Raw genomic sequence first — 18,419 nt, 5'->3', positions numbered from 1 at the left:
CCAGATTGTGCCCCAAAGCCCATCAGCCCAGGCCACTCATGAGCTCTTCAGCACCAGCCTCTGCCCTCACATCTGGTTCTCTGCTCTCCTACCAGCCTGTGCTACCCGGTGCAGCCTCACTACGGCCACGACCAATTCCCTCCCTGGCTGGAGTCACCACTTGGTGCTGCTCTCTGTGTCACCCCAGAGTCATACCCTGCCAAGGCAGGAGCCCCCAGAAGTTCACGAAGGGGAAGTGTCAAATCCAGCCCCTGGGAAGGGACAATGCCAGACTGGCACATGCATCAGGCTGCACAATCAGTGAACAGACAGGACAAGGCAACCACACTGCCCTTAAGCACAGATTTTCCTCCCACAGATCCAGCCTCAGTGCTGGTATTTCTGCTCTGCTTAGAGAGGGCCTATCTGTGCCAGACGGATACCTGTCCCTGTGACAGATACCAAGCAGCTGAAAGATTTGTGTTTGTCTAGTTTGGAGAGAAATAGGCTGAGGGGTAACTTCACTGCTCTCTACAGCTTCCTGAGGAGGGAACGTGGAAAGGGGTTTGCTGATCTGTTCTCCCTGGGATCCAGTGACAGCACATGTGGCAATAGTACAAAGCTGCATAAGGAGAGGTTCAGACTGAACCTTAGAAAATATTTCTTAACTGAGTGTGGTCAGACACTGAAACAAGCTTCCTGTCTGCCAGTGCCTTAAAAGGAGGCATTTGGATAATGCCCTACATGATGGGCTTTAACTTCTAGTCAGCCCTGAAGTGGTGAGGAAGTGGATTATCATTGATCATCATGTAGGTCCCTGACAACTGGAAATATCCCATTCTGATACCTGTCAATATCATCAAATAAGTGGTGTTTGCCCTCTTCCTGTTTGTTTTCAGTGACATAAATATTATTTCATGACAAAGCTAAAAATTTATTTAAGTAATCTCATTACAGAAAATGAGAAAATGCAAACAGTTCCTTCCAGTCCCATGCAGTACTGATAGTTCATATATGTTGTCTGTTATTGTCACTTGTCCAACATAGTTTTGCTTACACAAATACTTATGATGTTTTCTTGTTCACATTTTTAACCATGAGGCTTTTATAGAACATATGCCACCAAGTCTTTTATTGAGCACATATATTATCTATTGATCAAGAACACAGATAAAGGAAAACAGTGTTCTGCTACAGTGGCCCTCATTGCATTTTATCATCTTTTCAGCTCTTAGGTGTGATACATTACGCTTTGGTATTTTCTGATTTTTACACAAACATCAATGTCTCAGCTTTCAGGGTTTCATAACAGAACTGGCTTGGAAATGAATGCATTATGTTCTCAGTATATTTATATACCAAATTTAAGAGAATTTTTGGAGGTCCAGATTGTTAGAAACTTGTATAGCATCATGCCTCAAAATGTAGACATAATGGATACAGACACTGGCACATACAGATAGCAGGGTAGCCTAATTGGTATATATGTGTAAATTATTAAGTGAGATGCCCATCAGAATAACATGAAAAGATCTAACAGCTGGCTAATGTTTTGAGTTGTGCTTTGATTTGTTGGGGGAGTGAGGGATGGTGGAGGAAATATTGACCTTGTTATCTGAATGTTGGTAGTATTAGATGGCCATTTAGCTTCCTCAGAACACTTGGACTGATGCAGGCTTTTTCAGATAAGGTCTCTTTCAGATGCACTAGAAGTATGGAGGATGCTTGCCTGCAGGAGACAAACCCACATCAAATCATGGCAAAGTCCCATGCCCTGCATTCTTCCCAGGCACTTCTGTTTGTAATCCTGTGGAGCTCCATAGTGTGGAATTACTATAACTCTAGTGGCAGCATGGTGATCAGTGCATGGGTAATAGCTGGTCAAGTCATAAAAAGCATAGAAGCATTTCCACTATTTTTTGGAGTCCTGAAACCATATGTCTTCTGACACTTTCTCTTCCAAGCAAATAAACACTATGCCTCTACTCTGACCTTTTGCTCCCAATTCACCAAGACCTTCTAGAGCTCTCATTGAATAAATAACAGTTGAGTATCTAGCTACCTTCTGTTTCACAGTGAGGAAGTTCTCTACAGTTCCAGTGATATGTATGACGTGGCATATATCACCGTTTGGTCATGAGAGGTAGCCTTAGAGACAGAACAATCAGTAGGAGTTTGTGCCAGGAGGAAACTGTGAAGTGTCTATCCTGGTGATGTTACTTCTCTTGAGTGAGCCCCTTATAGTACACAGAAAAAGTCTACTTCAAGGAAAGTACAATTTAAAACTGAGTTAAAAGCCCTAGGATTCTGCCTGGTGTTTTTAACTTTTGATTTGGCACTGAAATGGAACAATATGTTACTCATTCTTATGCAAGAAATACCAAAAATTCTTTTGTTGCATTCTTGTAGTTACCAATCTTGCATTGTAAAATAAGCTATAAAAGTATTTTTCAAACAATATGGTAATAATAAAGGCCAAATTAATTGGATTCTCAGAGTTTCTTACTAAATTCACTGTATATTCATATTCATGTACTAGCAAGTAGAAAATATTTTTAGTGGCCCTTTTAACTAAACTTCAGGAATGTGTTTATTGCACAATTTTGCATTTAAGTTGCACTGATGTGGTTTTGGTCTCATAAACTACTCAAACAGACATTAGGGAGAACATAAGAGAAAAATAATCAGGAATAGTCAGTTACCTGTTTCGTATTCATGATCAAGGGAATATTGAGCTGTACAGAATATTAATAAAATTTAAATGTATCCCGTGCAATACATAAGTTTTACTGAAGACAAAAATTTGTAAGTATTCAGAAAATTATAACATTTGGGCTCAGTATATGTATGGGCATATCCACAATTCACCTCTCTATTAAAATATTGGCATTGATAGAACATGGGGCTATATTACTGTGTTTATACACAATTAAGTTAGGCAAATTTAATGACCGAGCTGTACTCACACTTTGCATTGCTAATTAGCCACTAGTTGATATCACTAGGAAAAAGTTTACCTTGCTAATCAACAGTCATTTTTCAGACTTCTCTTACTTTCCATGAAGCCCTTCAAATTAACAATTATCATGAAAGAGAATTTATACTGGTAAGTCTCAGAATTACCAGTTTCTGTATGTGGCCTTCCTTAACATTTGTAACTGAAGACACTAAAATAAGAAAGATTCCCCTTTTGCCATGTTTCGTGTTTCTTTGTCAATTGCTGACAATTTTTGTAAGTTAGACAATGTTATGCCAGTTTATTCACACTTAGATAAAGCCCATTTTATGCTGAAAACCAACCTTCTGATTTCCCATTGAGAGACTAGATGACCAGCCAGGGATACTTTTTCCATGGATTCTGTTTCCTGCAGTGCAAGGAAGGCAGGTTGGAAGAGCACAGCTGAAGGCTGGAGCAGGGCAGTCTCACTGCACTCTCTCCCTCCCACCCCCACAGGATGACACTCCATCTTTCCCATTTCACATCCCGAGGGGAAGCAGGCTGCAGATGGACAAGCAGGGTGAGAGGTCTGCATGAGGAGGCCATCTACACAACAGTTCAGACTCAGCAGCTGTAGCCAATAACGGGGCTTTGGATGTACCCACACTCTATGTGAAAGATATTCCAAGTGTTAGATGGAGAAATGGCAACTCAGGAAGATTGGTCATCAACCCAAATTAACGCCCCTGTGTTGGACTATGATGATGAACATAATAGAAAAGCATGTGGTAGGTTAGATCTGGTTTTGAACAAAAGACAAATTATTTATTTCTTTCTTCAAATGAAGCATAACACTAAGGTATAAAGGGAGTATAAATAACATCTGATTGTGCTCCTAAGCTCCATGCTATAACTTTCTTGCAATGACATCCTTCAACAAATTAACTACATCATTACTGTTAAGTATTAATTGCACAAAACAGATACACAAAATATATAATGAGCTAGAAAGAGGACAACATTCTTCCATTATGACAAACAATTCTAACAAGAAATGGAAAAAAACCCAATAGATCTAGGCTTACACTGATGGCAACACTGAGAGTTTTAAGTCCTCTCTTTGAACACATTACATGTGATAAATAATATGCAAAATATTTAAAGAATTTTATTGTTGCTTACAGAAGATACTTAGCAAGCAAGGAGGCAGTAGCCATAACTGCCTCATGTCTCATATCCCCATCATTCAATGCAAATTTTTACATTTCATGCAATAATCCTGAGCTTATTTTCAGTAACATTGAAATGTCATCTATGTTAATTACCAAATACATACAGAGCCCAGCTATGGGGTCTATTGTATTATTAAGGCATGAAAAAAGAATAGCAGTTTATCAACTCTGAATGCCACAAATACAGCACAGCAGTTAGAAGGCTCAAAAAAGCTCAGAAAGTACCAGTGATTTCTGTGCGGAGGTCCTCCCAGAACACAACTGAATCATCAGTTCCTGAAAAGGCACAGAATCAAATCCTGTCCTTACTGACATCAGGGAGTTCTGCCATTGCCTTGACTGCTGGACCAAGCTTCAGAGCTATTAGGAGTGACTCAGACTCCTCTTCATATCCCCAAAAAATTGACAAACTTCCTCTCACTCAAGTCAAGTATTAATTTAAAAAAACAATACCTACATATTGTTTTGTTAATTAGTATTTTAAGCCTATGGAAAGGTTCAATTCATTATACAGTATGGCAATTAATAAAAAGCCTTTTCAGAAAAAGCTTATTTGTTAGTCCATTTTATTAGTATGCTAAAAGAAGGGGGAAGTATCATGAAAAGAACCTCTGCCAAGTTTATGCTCTGTTTATGAATTATTTTTAGTTTTAAAATGCCAAACCAAGGATATGTGATACAATTCTAGACTCCATGGTTCAATGGCTCTTCTGAAAGACAAAGAGCACCACAGCCCTGTCCAGTCATCAAGTGAAGAACTCATTATCTGCAGAAGTTGTAAGGGGCTAGCAGTGTCTAGATTGTGCAGTTCTTCACACAGTCTGTATTTTACATCTGAGAAGCTCTTGCAAAATGCCCTTTAGCAAGCCAAGGTATTCCAGTTCAGTTAATTAAGCCATTGAAACCAGGGACAAATTGCTGGCAAGACTTACTTCATGCATAATTGCATTATGTCCCATTCTGGGAACTAAAATAGCAGATGATCTTTAACTCTGCAACTGCTATTGCCTAGCCTTTGTGCAAGTATTTACCTAGCTGAGCTCAGAGTTTACAAATCCAGTAGCCTTATACTTCATATACAGGTGGCCCATGGTCTGCCACGGACAGAATGCTGGTATGCAAGAGGGGTTGACTTTCCATGCCTGCACCCCTTGCAGATGCAAGCCACCCCTTGGCAGAGATGGTGCTGTCCAATCGTGCCACTGCAAGGCTCTGAAAACTTTGCAGATGCACAAATCTGACTTAACTAATTTCACCTAAAACACCAAGTAATAATATTGAAAAATTGTTTGTCACACTAAAACATCCAGGAAACTCATTACTGTCTCATTTGAGATTGAAGGATCAAAAAAAAAAGTCGTTGATATTAGTTACTGGGTTAGAATTTGCAGGGCTTTTGGTTAATTTCTACTAAGAAATAAGTTAAAGAAGGCTAAGGCTATAAATTGGTACTGTTTCATTTATAAATATTCACTTTACCTCTCTTCTAAAAAACATGTTAAGGAAAAAGGTGGCCAGAAGGATCACACATCTTGTAAATTGTAATTTGGTTGTTAGGCTGAAAAAACCAAAAATGTAAGTGAAGTTGAGCACAGTGTAAGAAATAAACCAGTTTTTAATTAACAACTTATTTACAAGTTCATAAAATCAACTGAACTGGAGTAGATGTTCTATGTTTGTCACCAATATTTTATTGTAACTGGTAACTTGCACGCTTTGTAGTAGAACAAAAAGAAATTAAAGTCCACTATATACAGCCTTTGTACAGGCTACTTGACTATACTCAAGGCATAGTGATCATAGCACAACCTAGTCTTCATAATAATTTGTGCACAAAAAGACACCAATCAGACATTATGTGAACATTACAGTGAAATGACTTCACAAGTCCAGTGAAAATTCAGCATCATACAAAACATATTGATCTACTGCAAATGACATCCTTTGAAACAATAAGCCTTTTTTCAGTAGTAAATTAACCAGAGTCTGATGCAGAGATTTGTGTAGTTATAAGTCTTTTAAGTGAAGCAACCTCTGCAGATAAGTTTGCTATGCCCTGCTTCAAATAGAGATTCTCTGACTCAGAGACATTGTAGATATTGTCTTTTATTTCAACAACTCCAGCTTTGCAACCACTCTGAATTTTAACATTGAGTTCCTTCTGATGCCAGAGTTCTGGTTTAAGTGACCAGTCTTGGATATTAGTCACTTGAACCGAGAAAGGAGTGTGAGAAGAATGCACCAAGTTTTGCGCACCATGTTTTTCAAGTTCAAAATGTCTTTTTGAGGACATGTCAATGGGTGACGACAACTTCTGTGTTGCATCATAGTCATTATCCATTGCTTCCACTTTAACTTGCATGGCTTTGGCTTTGATTCGAAGCTTGTGAGGCAAAGCTGAAGAATTCACTTCTGGAACTTTCACTGTTGCATGAACATTTTTATGTTCAACTGGGGAATGAATTGGACCCTTAGGAACCTGCTGTTCGTCTTCTCCATCAGATGACTTTCCAACTACACCATCATCAGTTTCTGACGTTCTTGGAGAATTACTGGAGGACCTATTAACTTGCAAGAGAGGAGGAGAATGTGAGTATACATTAAAGGTAGCTCCCATGTAGTTTGGATATATGGACGCTTTGTATGAACCTCTGTCATCTCTTGGCTCTCTCTCTAATTCCATGGGCTCCTGCTTTATAATCTGGAACTTATTTTCAGGACTTCTACAGTTGCTTTGTATACGAGTTGGTTGGGTATGCTCTACAGTTGATGTTTCAGATACATCAGACATTGAGCTTTGGGGAGAATGTTTAATGACAGAAATACAACTGCTACCAACTATAGATGGTTCATGTTCATCTACAAATGAGTTAATATTTGATTTGGAACTCTGATAATCTTGAAAATACACAGTTGTTGAGCTACTGAGTTTCTGTATCTCTTGGGCATAGGCCGCAGAACTAATTAAACCAAACTTTAACTTCAATGAAAGCAGCTCTGCCTTCAAAGTGGCATTCTCTTCTCCCAGTGCAATTAGTTTGTTCTCCAAGACAAGGTCATTCAGTCGTCGCTTTTCACGAGATCTTTTGGCAGCTTCATTATTTTTCCGCCTTTTCTCCCAATACATAGCATCCTTCTTTTCATCTGGAATGAATTCTCGCTTTCTCCGGCAAGCTGAAGATTTGCTCTTCCCACTACTTGCTTCAGTAAGTAGTATATCTTCATTTGTAGACAATTCTTCAGATACTTCTGCTAAGGTTGACTTAAGTACCATGATTTTGTCCACATTGCTACTTGTGTCAACAGGTCCGTGCTCCTTTTTAAGGGTCTGCATTTTTCTCAGCTGCATCAGAAACAATTTGTAGAAGATCTACAAGAAGCAACAGAGCAAGCTATCTTCCCAGTACTTCTCACTCCACAACTTGAAAAACACAGTAATTTTAAATCCACACACATTCTTCCTTTTCTTTCATAATCTCAGAGAGAAGTGTCTGTCTAGAACCAGTTTTCTTAGCAGATTCAATGGGAATCTTCTAAAAACCTGAAATAAATAGAGAATTTTATTACTAATTAGGAATTGCTTGATAAAAACACACAAAAGTAGCTATTGACAAATATTTTAATAAGAATTTGGTTGATTAAACCTGCTGCGATATGAAGAGAGCTCAACACCGAAGCTATTGATATTCTAAATTTCATAACACCTAGAGGTAGCAGATTTGCTTCCAAAACAAATATTATATGATCCAAAGAAAAATCAATTAAAAAACATCTGAGTTTTGACCTTACAGTAATGCTGTCACTGAACCTTCCATGGCATCACTGGTTAAACTAAAACTTTTCAATACTTTAAACTGCAGGACACAAAGCATGTTGATGAGCAGCACTGTAAAGTATCCTGTTCCACATTAAAGCATCTCTTCTGAAAACAGCTGTGGTGTATGACAGAAATGCAATACATTTGGGTCCTTCAAGGATTAAAAATAACATAAGCTGATTTAGAGAAGAAGGAGTGCCTTCTATTGTCTTAAAATACCACCATTATCCATTATCCAGTGCTTATCTATTAAGCATTTAATTGCTGCTTTTGAATCCTGTAAAAAAAATATATATCTATATGTAAGTGTTTGCATCCATCATATTAATTCAAACTAGCAAGTTCACAAACATAATTTGGGCAAGTACCTAACTAAAAAGTATTTACAAAAAATGGTGTAATTTTCTAGTATCTTACAAAGAAAACATTAAAATTAGTATTGAAAAATACATTAGAGAAATGACATTTAATAAAAAATGTGCATTTGACAAAGTCGTATTATGTCAAAGTAAAGTTTAATACTGTTGAGGCATGTGCACTTTCAGGAAACAACATTTGCATTGAAGTAAAAGTTTAGACCCAGAAGTCTTACCATTAACAAATAAAAACCAGCTTAACCTTTAGCTTCAGATATTTTAATCATTAAATTTGAACTTAATAGTTTATATTGGCCTTTGTTTTATTCAGCACCTTTTAATGCAAAAATATTAAGATCACTTGGTCTTGATCTTATGCACAGCTTCTCATATATAATTTTCTACAGTCAATCATGTTCCTGTTGAAAAGAATGTAGTATGCCAACTGCTTTTATAGAATTGACTATCAAGTCAGCAATCATTCTTGCCTGTACGACCAGAAGAAAAAAATGAGCCACTTCAGATTAATGTCTCTATTTACTGGGAATGTTTTTACAATGACAAATGAAACTAATTTTAACATTATCAGTCAAGAAAGTTATAAAAGAATTAATGAATTGTATTCTGTCAGTTTCTCTTGTCTTTTCCAGAAGGCAAAGTGGAATGAGTGATGTAGTAACAATTAAGCAGGGTCATAAAGACTAAGGTTTCAAGCTGGGTTCTGTTCCATCAAACCATGCCAATTTTTCTGTCATGAAAAAATTAACACATTTAATAGAACAACTAAGTAGAATTTCCTAAAATCCATGGTTAATTACTGACATGTAACTATTTGTCTTTGATAATACAACCCTAATGAAAAATAGCTAGACACCAACCTCACCAAAGACAGCATCTAATATTTTAGTGCAAAAGCAGCACCACAAATTGTCATGTTTGAAAAGAATAAATGTACTTCTAATACAGAAACAGTTACATAGTTAGACCCTGATCCAAAATTCCAAGTGGAGTCAAAAGGGAGATTTCTGTCAGGACTGAAGGAGCTGGATCAGCAAACCAGGAACCAAACAGCAAAGCAACATCTGTTTCTCCAAATTTTCAGTACAGTTTGATTTGCTGAAGTAGGTGTATAGACATTTTGCTCATTTCACTGATTCAAGGAATTAATTATTTAATTCATATGTATACCATTTTAAACCTAGTGTAACTCAACACTTAAAAAAAAAATCGTTGCTGAAACTTAAAAACAAAAACAACAAAAAAAGAGAAGACAAGGCCATTTGACCTTTTGTCATATTTGTAGAATATTCAGTCTCTGTAGCACATTTTACAATAAGAGAATACTGGGATTTCATTTCATTATCCTGTAGAACTGAGAGTACACAGTTACTGACCGTAATTGTCTTGATCCACTACAATTACTGTATTCACCTGTACCAGTAGCAGACACCTTCCATGGCACACAGCAGGAAACTCTATCATGCACTCAATACCTATGAAATCATCACTTGTCTCTTAGTACATATCTCAGCCAACTCCCACATGAGCAAAATGTGCTCAAAACAACTTTTGTGCAATTTCATGTCCTTATCAGTTCACAGCTCTTACTGAATTTAACGATACCAGAGAGCTACACTCAAAGTATTTGTTCTCCCAGAAAACACACACTAATATGCACATGTCATCATAATTGTTACCATATATATATATAGATGCACCATATAGTCTAGACCATCTACACTTACTCCAAGTGGTAACATAAACAAGGAAGTACTTATAGAAACATTGGATATTTTAGAAGAACAAAACCATACCTACACAAATGAAATACTTTTTCTGCTATAATATTCCCATCTTTTATTTCCACATGCTATAAAAGCAATGTTTAGTCTTGAACAAGAATGTATCAGGATAAGAATTTGGACCTGTCCAGCTCAAGTCTATTCCAGTAGTGTTTGTCCAACACTGTGGTCAAGGAAAAATACTAATAATGGTAATAATAATTAGCAAAAAAGTTTCTGGATTGTGGCTTTTTTTCCTAAATGAATGTTGACTAATGACATAGTTCATCAATATGACCATATTGATAGATAAAAACTCAACTGCATGTTCAAATATCCTCCCTCAAGCCCAAGACTGGCACTGAGCTGAACTTAGCCCTACCAGCTGCAGAGTTCATGCCCCTTGTTCCAGGGGACATCTGCAGACTGGACACTGGAATGGCCCAATCTGCCCACTGTAGCACTGTTAACTCCTGTCTTGGCCAGTCTCCCTCCTGTACACACTGTTCCTGGCATAAACAGACAGAATGTAAGTCGCATGCAATCCACAGTAAATATTAAGCATGTAACAAAATGACTGTGTTTTTGCATGCAATATTCAACTTTGCTCTCTGCCAGAGTCCATCAGTAAAGCTGTCAAGACAGACATGTAACCCACTGACACAGTCATACCAGTTTGCTATTTATTCAGTTACACCTAATGCCATTACTTTTGCGAATGAACAAAACAACAAAAGACCTGCAACTCTTTCTGTATTTCTTGAGTGCTTTTATTATGGTAACTGGAACTGAAGCTTTACAAACAGGAGTCAAAACCCTTGTTTAGTAATACTTCTTCATGTGGATCAGCCCAATGCTGAGTCTGTAAACAAATTAAATTCCATCTGATGATAATGGCAACATGCCTTCAATGGAACCAGCCATTTCACTTCACTTCACTTGCATTTTATAATTCCATTGGAAAACATGAGTATTTAAACATAAATTAATGAACTGTAATGATTCCTCTGACTACATTTCAAATACCAATATTTTCCCTTATGATTAATTTTTCAATTGCTTTATCACTCCCTCATAAAGTGTTATAAAACCAACATTTGGTTGGTTGATGTTAATGGCATTGAGTGCCAATTCTACAATGTAATAACACTCGACCCTATTAACTTAATTACAAAGACAGATTTGGTCCCCCAGCAATTTTGCCATTGACTTCAACAGAAGCAGAATACAATCCCAGATCCAAGTATTAATGAGACTGTTGTATAAGACTCATGCTATTGAAGCAAAAAATTATGCATGCAGAAATCACAAAAAATTAATTTATCCACGGGACTTCAAAAGATACTGAAGTGACAACACGGCACATTCAAGATCTGATCCTGGGGATTTACGTATTCACACTGTAATAACTGAAAGGTCTCAAAGTTTGGAGGACAAGGCCACAAGCTTGCTCTCTTCTGTATAATTTAGTTGCATAAATAATCTCTGCTTTAGAGAATGTATGGGAGCCTCCTCATGTACCTATCCTTCTGCATAGAGTAACTGCATGCTTTCATTTATATTTAGCAAAATAATTCATGCTATTTCCAAGCATAATTTTTCAAACATATCCTAGGATAAAATGGTTTTTTAATTCTACAGCTCTAGCATTTTGATAGTGATTCTATCACACTAAATGAAATCCCATTTTCTAGCATTGAATGCTCAAACATAATTCAGTTTTGTATCATTGTGTCTACAAGAGGAATATATATCAGCCCTTAAAAATGGAAGAAAATAACAGTTGTGTGTAGCTTCTTTTGTTCTAGGAAAAAAACTTGTCTCTATTATCACCACCACTATATGGCACACTCTCAAAAAACAATTGCACTCATCTTGATGTCTCTGCTTAGTTTTAGTTGATGTTGTCCATGTTTTGCATAGGTATCTTTAATTATATTACTGCCACCATTCTGTCCCAGTTTACCAATTTTGAAAATCTGGCTACATACCAGATGAGCTGCTATAGAAATTGTTTATAGATTAAAAAGCTACCAGTTTGCATTCCAAATTTTGGAAAACTGAAAGATATATTTTGCACTTTATCTCCAAAGTATCCCAAAACCAGATGCTATCTATCTCAATATCTTTATATGGTACAGAAAAAAATATTCTCATCACATACATGGGACTGAGTTTAAGCTCAGGTGGTGCATGCACAGCCTCCCTAAACACTGCTGAAAAATTTTGGAGATACTCTACCTCTACTGCTTTCCACAGACAAAAATTTTGCTGTGAGACTCTGCACCTATCATTATCACTATCATAATTCAGAAATCCAGAGTATTTCCAATCTCCACTGAAGACCTTCAACATACTTTTTCTTGCCTTTTACCTACAACAGTTTGTGAGTTCATGTTCCTGTTGAAGAAAAGCTTTAATGCTGGATATGTGAAACAGTGATATCCCTGGGACAGATTTGTGGGCCAGAAGGTCTAGACAACGTAGAACAAATGAAGTTAAAACTTTCTGATAAAACCTAGGTGACTGCATTTTATGCTGTGACAGGTTACCTGCAGGCACAAAGGGGAAGAGCATTTACAATATGAATATTGCCACCAATTTCTGCCGTTACGTAGTAATGTGCACAAGGACCATGAATGTGTTACAACAGCGTGAAGCAACGCACAAGTATTGATCCTGTATGCAGTTTCCTTTTCCTACATCATGAACATCTTAAGTGCTTACTGTTTCAGGACCAATGTGTAATTAGGTCAGTGGAACACTGATGATGATAACTTTGTACAAGCTGACCCACTTTTGCTAAAATGTTGATCATATTATTGAAGGAAAAAAATGGAATATGTCCACAAAATATATTCCATCAGGCTCATCAGAAATCATTTATTATGACACTGTTCAATCAAATGTAAGGAAAAAATAAGTAAGATTATAATGGAACTTGAAATACTATTGCAAATTCATATTACCCAACTCTATGTTGCACCCAGAAAGCTGATGTCATATGTAATTTTTAAAAAAGGCTATCTTTGTTGCAAAAATGACTTAAGTTACAGTTTTATCTTAAGAACTACAAATTAACTCATTAAAGTACAGCCTGCTTTCCAAAGGTAAATTACAGAAATAAAATTTCTATTTGGAGGGCATAAAACATATGTTAAGGGTAGCAGTTGTTCAGAAAAAGTCAGCGAAGCTTAGTAAGTGCCAATTTGCCCCACATTTTCTTTCATTTCCTTGTAAAGACAGTATGATTCTGCCAGATCTGTTCATGTTTCCCAAAACAAGCTATTTATTGATCTGGTTCAAATGGTAAAAAACAAGATCTAAGAATATTTCTGATAGCACCAGGAAAAAATGTAACTGAGAAGGAAATAAATATATCTTGGGTAAATATTTAATTCCATATACATCGTATACACATGTAAGCATGCAATTTAATAATACCATATCACTTTCCAGTATTTTAATAAAGCCTCAATAGAAACAACTGTTACTGAAGTTACAGTACTATCTATGACAGTATGTTTCCCATTTCAATAGCTACTTGGCAGCATGAAGAACTAGACTGTGAAAAGCTATAACTTAATAGCAACCATGTTCTGGAAATACAATCTCAGGTTTCCCTTAGTTACAAACCATTTAAAATAAGTCCACAAAATCAAATATTAATTATTCTGACAACAAATAGCTTTCTATTATTGAACTGTGTTCTTAAAATGCCAACCATGGACCAGACCTTCAGCTGACCTAAATTTATATGGCTCTATTTAAAGGCAGCAGAATTATGTCAATTAATCCCAGCTGATGCTCTAAACATGCATCTTGTTATATAACAACCGAAGTAAATATACAGAATAAACGCTGGCTGTAAATTGTTATCTACCACTCACAGCAGACAGAGCAGAGAAATAGCAATCTTTAGAGCTCCAATTCTGTGAGATGGTCCAGACCACTGCCCATGCTGAGCATAATTTTCTTTGTTGGATTGCATTCCACTTGCAAAGAGAAGTCTTGCAGCACTGACATCTTTATTGTCAGCTGTTGTGCAGACACCTCCGTAGCAAAAACTGGTTAATTATTCAAATACTGCAGGACAGGCTGAAAATTACACCAAGGTGGAGCAACTCAAGAAAGGAAAAAAAGCCATGTCTTAAATAAGGCATTTTTCATAATAGAATATATATTTAATATCTGTCACAAAATTTGATCTCATAGTATGCTATTTTGGACATGGACCAATTCAACAAGTGAATCAGGAAAAAACACAGTGTATCTAAAGTGGCTAGATTTATTTCAGATCCACCTTATAATACAATTTTTTAATAACATTGTTTCTACCACATTTTTAGTCAAGACCAACTATTCCCTTGTTTACACAATCTTGTTTTTAACAGTCATGCTTATCGTCAGTATTAGACAGTTAAATTATCATGTAGCTACTAAAAAAATATTTTCAAATAGTGTAAGGTAATGCTTTAATACTGTAAAATACTAAAACGGAAATCAATTGTCATTTTCTTTTAGATTGGACTGCAGGAATTGGCCATTTATTTGCATTTTTTTTCTATTACATAGCCTAAGCACATTTATATCTCATAACTGGCTGTAATGATCATGGCAAGGTCACCTAGAAGAGTCAATTAAGCCGATGAGTCAGACACATTGCTTAACAGTGTGTAATAAGACTCAAACAGAGGATTTTATTGTTCATATTATTGCATCACAGTGATGTTATAACAGCAGCGAGATTGCCGTCTGGAAAAAAACTATTGCATAAGCGTAGTTTGCATAACTATTTGTTAAAATAAGTCAATTTAAAATGAGTTAAAGGTTTATTTTATTTAAGAGTTTTATTTCAAGATAAAGGATTGGAAAAAAGCAGCATGGTGCTGGTATCTTTCTCAGACTCTCTTTTGATTCTACTGCAATAGAAAGAATGTATGTTCTATAAATTTCATCCAAAGCAAGGCAAACACTGTTCCCTCTTAAGATGAGATAAGCTGTTTGGAGGTCATATAAGTTCATACTGCCCATGGGAAGATTCTTAGCTTCTTGACACCTTCACATCTGTTTCATAAAAACAAAAACTAATAAACAAAAAAAAATCCCCCCCCAGACCTCAAAACAAAACGCAAAGCAACCCCCACCAAAACAGCAGAAACTTGAGGTTTTGGATGCAAATTCAGGAAGCTGGATATTTTGAAAGATAGTTAAGAGTCCTTTGGAGCACGAGATAAAAATATAAAGTGAAACTGGAGGCAGAATATTCTAACACTTATTAGCATTTTAACAGTCAAAGACATCTGTAATGTGAGACGTGTAATGTAACAATAACTGTTAGTGCCAATGTTATTAATGACCCTTATTCAGCAGTCCTTGAACTTGTTGGTTTAAATCAGGCTTTTGGGCCAAAACACCAAATCCTTATTCATTCGAGTTTCCCATCAAAGTCAACATTTTGATTGAATAAGGACCATAAAAGCAATGCACATAGCAATATTTCAAACGAGGCTCTGGATTTAATTAATTACTGAGGAGGGCAAAGATAACTCAAAGTAGGTTACATACACACTGGAGCAAACATAACGAAACTAAGTGCAATCATTCAAGTTACAAGGACAACAAAAAAAAAAAAAAACAGGGTTGCTTTTAACAAAACTGTAACTCCAAAAAAGCCTCACTGTCAAGGCTGTACTTGGCCCCAGCAATCAAGCAGCAAAAAAAGTTCATGCAGTTACCAAGAACATTACGTTTTTAAAATACTTTGCTTCAACTTGCTATAGCAGGTACAACAAACATAAAGCCTGTGGCTGGGGTACTCGGTTGGGAGGTTTTTGGTCAGGAGCACAGTGATGTTGGGTTCACGTATTGGAGAACCGTTTTAGTAATTAAAAATTAAGAAAAAAATTTAAAGAAATTAAAATCACCTCATCTTGAAAGGCAAGTCAGCAACTTTCAAGCTATGCTCCTATCGAGGACACAGCACAAGCTGGCCCCAGAGTACAAAACACACAGCCACTGCGACGCCGAACTGACTTGGGAAAAACATTACAGAATTAGGCAATGATGATTTCCCCCCCACCCCCCGCCTTTATGATGTTGTTGTCGTTCGTTACGTAAGAAACGAAAGAAAACGCTCATCCCGTGCCTACCAGCGAGGGCCTTTGTCTGGCGATCCCTGCCTGCAGGCGACGGTGGGACCGGGGGGGTGATGGGCGGCGGGGTGGGGACGCTCCGCGGGGCGCGGTGCGGGGCCGAGCCGCGGGATCGGCGCCCGCCACAAAGGCGGCCCGGCTCGGCCCCGCGGCCCCCTACGTGACCGGCGGCGCATGGCCCCGGCCCGCCCGGCCCCGCGCTGCCAGCCCGCCGCCCCCCCGCCGCCGCCGCCGCCCCAGCCCAGAACAAAGGGCTGAGGGGGAGCGCAGCGCCCCCAGCCCTCGCCCGCCGCCGCCGCCGCGCCCCGCCGGCCGGGGGGAAAGGGAGGCAGCGGCGACCCCCGCGAGCCTCCGGGAGGAGAAGCGGGGCGCGGAGGGCTCGCCGGGCTCCGCGCAGCCGGCTCCGCTCCACCGCCCATCGCGTCTGTCACACTGACCTACTCCCCCAGCGGAGCCCGCTCCGCTGCCCCACGGGGCCGGCCGCACCTGGCCCCCGGCCCGCCGGGCACGGCCGGGACGGCTCTTCCTCTCCCCCTCCAGCGCGGCTGAGATCTCCCGTAAACGCCTTTCTTCCTTTAAATTAAGCCATTCCCGTTTGGTTTGTTTTGGTCTGATGTTTTGTTTGATTGGTTTTTGGTTTTTTTAAATTATTTTTCATTATTTTTTCCCCAGTGAAAGGCCGTACCGGAGAGATGCCACGGCGTCTGGGCGAAACGCCTTCCCTAAAAAAAAAATAAATACAGCCTGATCTAAAAAGCCTCCGAAGGCGTAGAGTTAAAAATCCGAGCAAATGCCTCGAACGTCTTACACACGCACGGCTCTGGAGAAAAGACCAGAAATAGCACATGAAGCCACAATTGCTAAAACGCGAAGGGGCTAAATATAGACCCAACACAAATCTCGTTTTAAGGCACCCGGCACGCAGCCGGCGAGCGCACCTCGCCTCCCCACTTACCCAGTTGTCTACTTCCCTTAATAAACACACTTTAACAAAACCTGTTACAGTTACGGGTTTAGGGGGCATTTTTTTTTTTTTTTCGGGGCGAGATTGTCCTAATTTCTTTGTAGGCAGATTAGAAAATCGCATAATTAGCTCCCTTTTCCCAGCCCCGCCGCCAGCATATTTTGTGGTTACATAATGCAACATTTCCAGGAACTATTATGCGATCGGTCCCGCAGCGCCTAAAAAACAGCGACAAAAAGTGACGGAAAAGGCTGGCTGAGACAAGCGCAGCCCCAGTCCCGGGCCGCTGCCATTGATCCCGATTGCCCGCGGGCAACATGCCCCTACGCCGCCCGAGAGAGGACTGGGTCTGGCCGGCGGGCTCCGGCAGCAGCTCCCGGTGGTTTTGCGGCTGGCGCTGCCCGGGACCCAGCCCTCCGCCCCGCACGGCGCCCGCCGCGGCAGCTCCGCTCCCCGCCGGCACATTATGCAACGCGGAGAGCCGCTCCGGCGGCGCTGCCCGGGGCTCGCCGCGAAGACACGCGTGGGGCAGCGCGGCACGCCAGGAACGAGCACGCCCCGACAGCCAGAGCCGCCGGCCGGCATCTCCCGGGCTGCCTCCCGCGCCACCACCCCTCCGCCGAGCCGCCCGCCGCCGCGCAGAGCGGCGCCGCCGCCGGACCCTTCCCCGCCCGGCGGCGGCCGGAGCTGGCCGGGCTCCCCTTAAGCACGAGCCGCTCCCCGCCCGCGACCAGAGCGAAGCACCGGGCGGGCGCCCCAACTTTGTACGCGCGCCTGCCTTCCTTCCTTACCTGCAGCGCGCCGCGGAGCGCCGAGCATTCCTCGCCCCGCGCCGGTCCTCGGGCGGTGAGGGGGGCGGCGGCGCGGAGCGGGCGCGGTGCGGTGCCGCGCCGTGCGGACGGCGGCGGAGCGGCGGGCGGGAGCGCGCGGCGGCGGCGCGGAGAGATGTGTGTTAGTAGGTCAGGGCTGCGCGGCGCGGCGCTCATAGCCCGCATGCCGGCCGCGCCGCGCCGTGACTGGCGGCCGCGGCTGGCCAATCGGCGCCGGGCGCTGCCGGGAGGCGACCAATGGGAGCGGGCGGGGGCGGGGCGGGGCGGGGCGCGGGGCGGTGCGCCGTACAGTAGGTCTGTGTGCTGCGATTGCATAACCGCCGGCGGGGGCGGCGCGGGGGGCGCCCGCGCTTACGTAACCGGCGCG

General features: G+C 40.4%; 1 protein-coding gene across 3 annotated transcripts; it reads right to left on the bottom strand.

The window, feature by feature from the left end:
* Window positions 1-3,715: 3,715 nt before the first annotated feature.
* Window positions 3,716-18,151, bottom strand: NFIL3 (nuclear factor, interleukin 3 regulated). Of its 3 annotated transcripts, XM_072921830.1 has the most exons (3): window positions 18,014-18,151; window positions 16,944-16,980; window positions 3,716-7,690 (listed from the first exon to the last, which is right to left on the bottom strand). In XM_072921830.1, exon 3 carries the CDS (start codon window positions 7,496-7,498, stop codon window positions 6,125-6,127), a length of 1,374 nt encoding a protein of 457 aa, XP_072777931.1. In that variant the 5' UTR covers window positions 7,499-7,690; window positions 16,944-16,980; window positions 18,014-18,151; the 3' UTR covers window positions 3,716-6,124. The 3 variants fall into 3 exon arrangements, with proteins under 3 accessions (XP_072777931.1, XP_030113424.1, XP_030113426.1); XM_030257564.4 differs by lacking the exon at window positions 16,944-16,980; XM_030257566.4 differs by lacking the exons at window positions 16,944-16,980; window positions 18,014-18,151 and adding an exon at window positions 16,256-16,453.
* Between the last annotated feature and the right edge of the window lie 268 nt (window positions 18,152-18,419).

The sequence above is a fragment of the Taeniopygia guttata genome, chromosome Z (assembly GCF_048771995.1).
Source record: "Taeniopygia guttata chromosome Z, bTaeGut7.mat, whole genome shotgun sequence".
In the NCBI taxonomy this organism is placed as follows: domain Eukaryota; kingdom Metazoa; phylum Chordata; class Aves; order Passeriformes; family Estrildidae; genus Taeniopygia; species Taeniopygia guttata.
Note: the sequence above shows the minus strand (reverse complement) of the source record. Positions and strands in the feature narration are given on the sequence as shown.

Excerpts from the sequence above, each read along its gene's own strand:
- NFIL3 (XM_072921830.1), bottom strand. The coding sequence starts at position 7,498 with ATGCAGCTGAGAAAAATGCAGACCCTTAAAAAGGAGCACGGACCTGTT.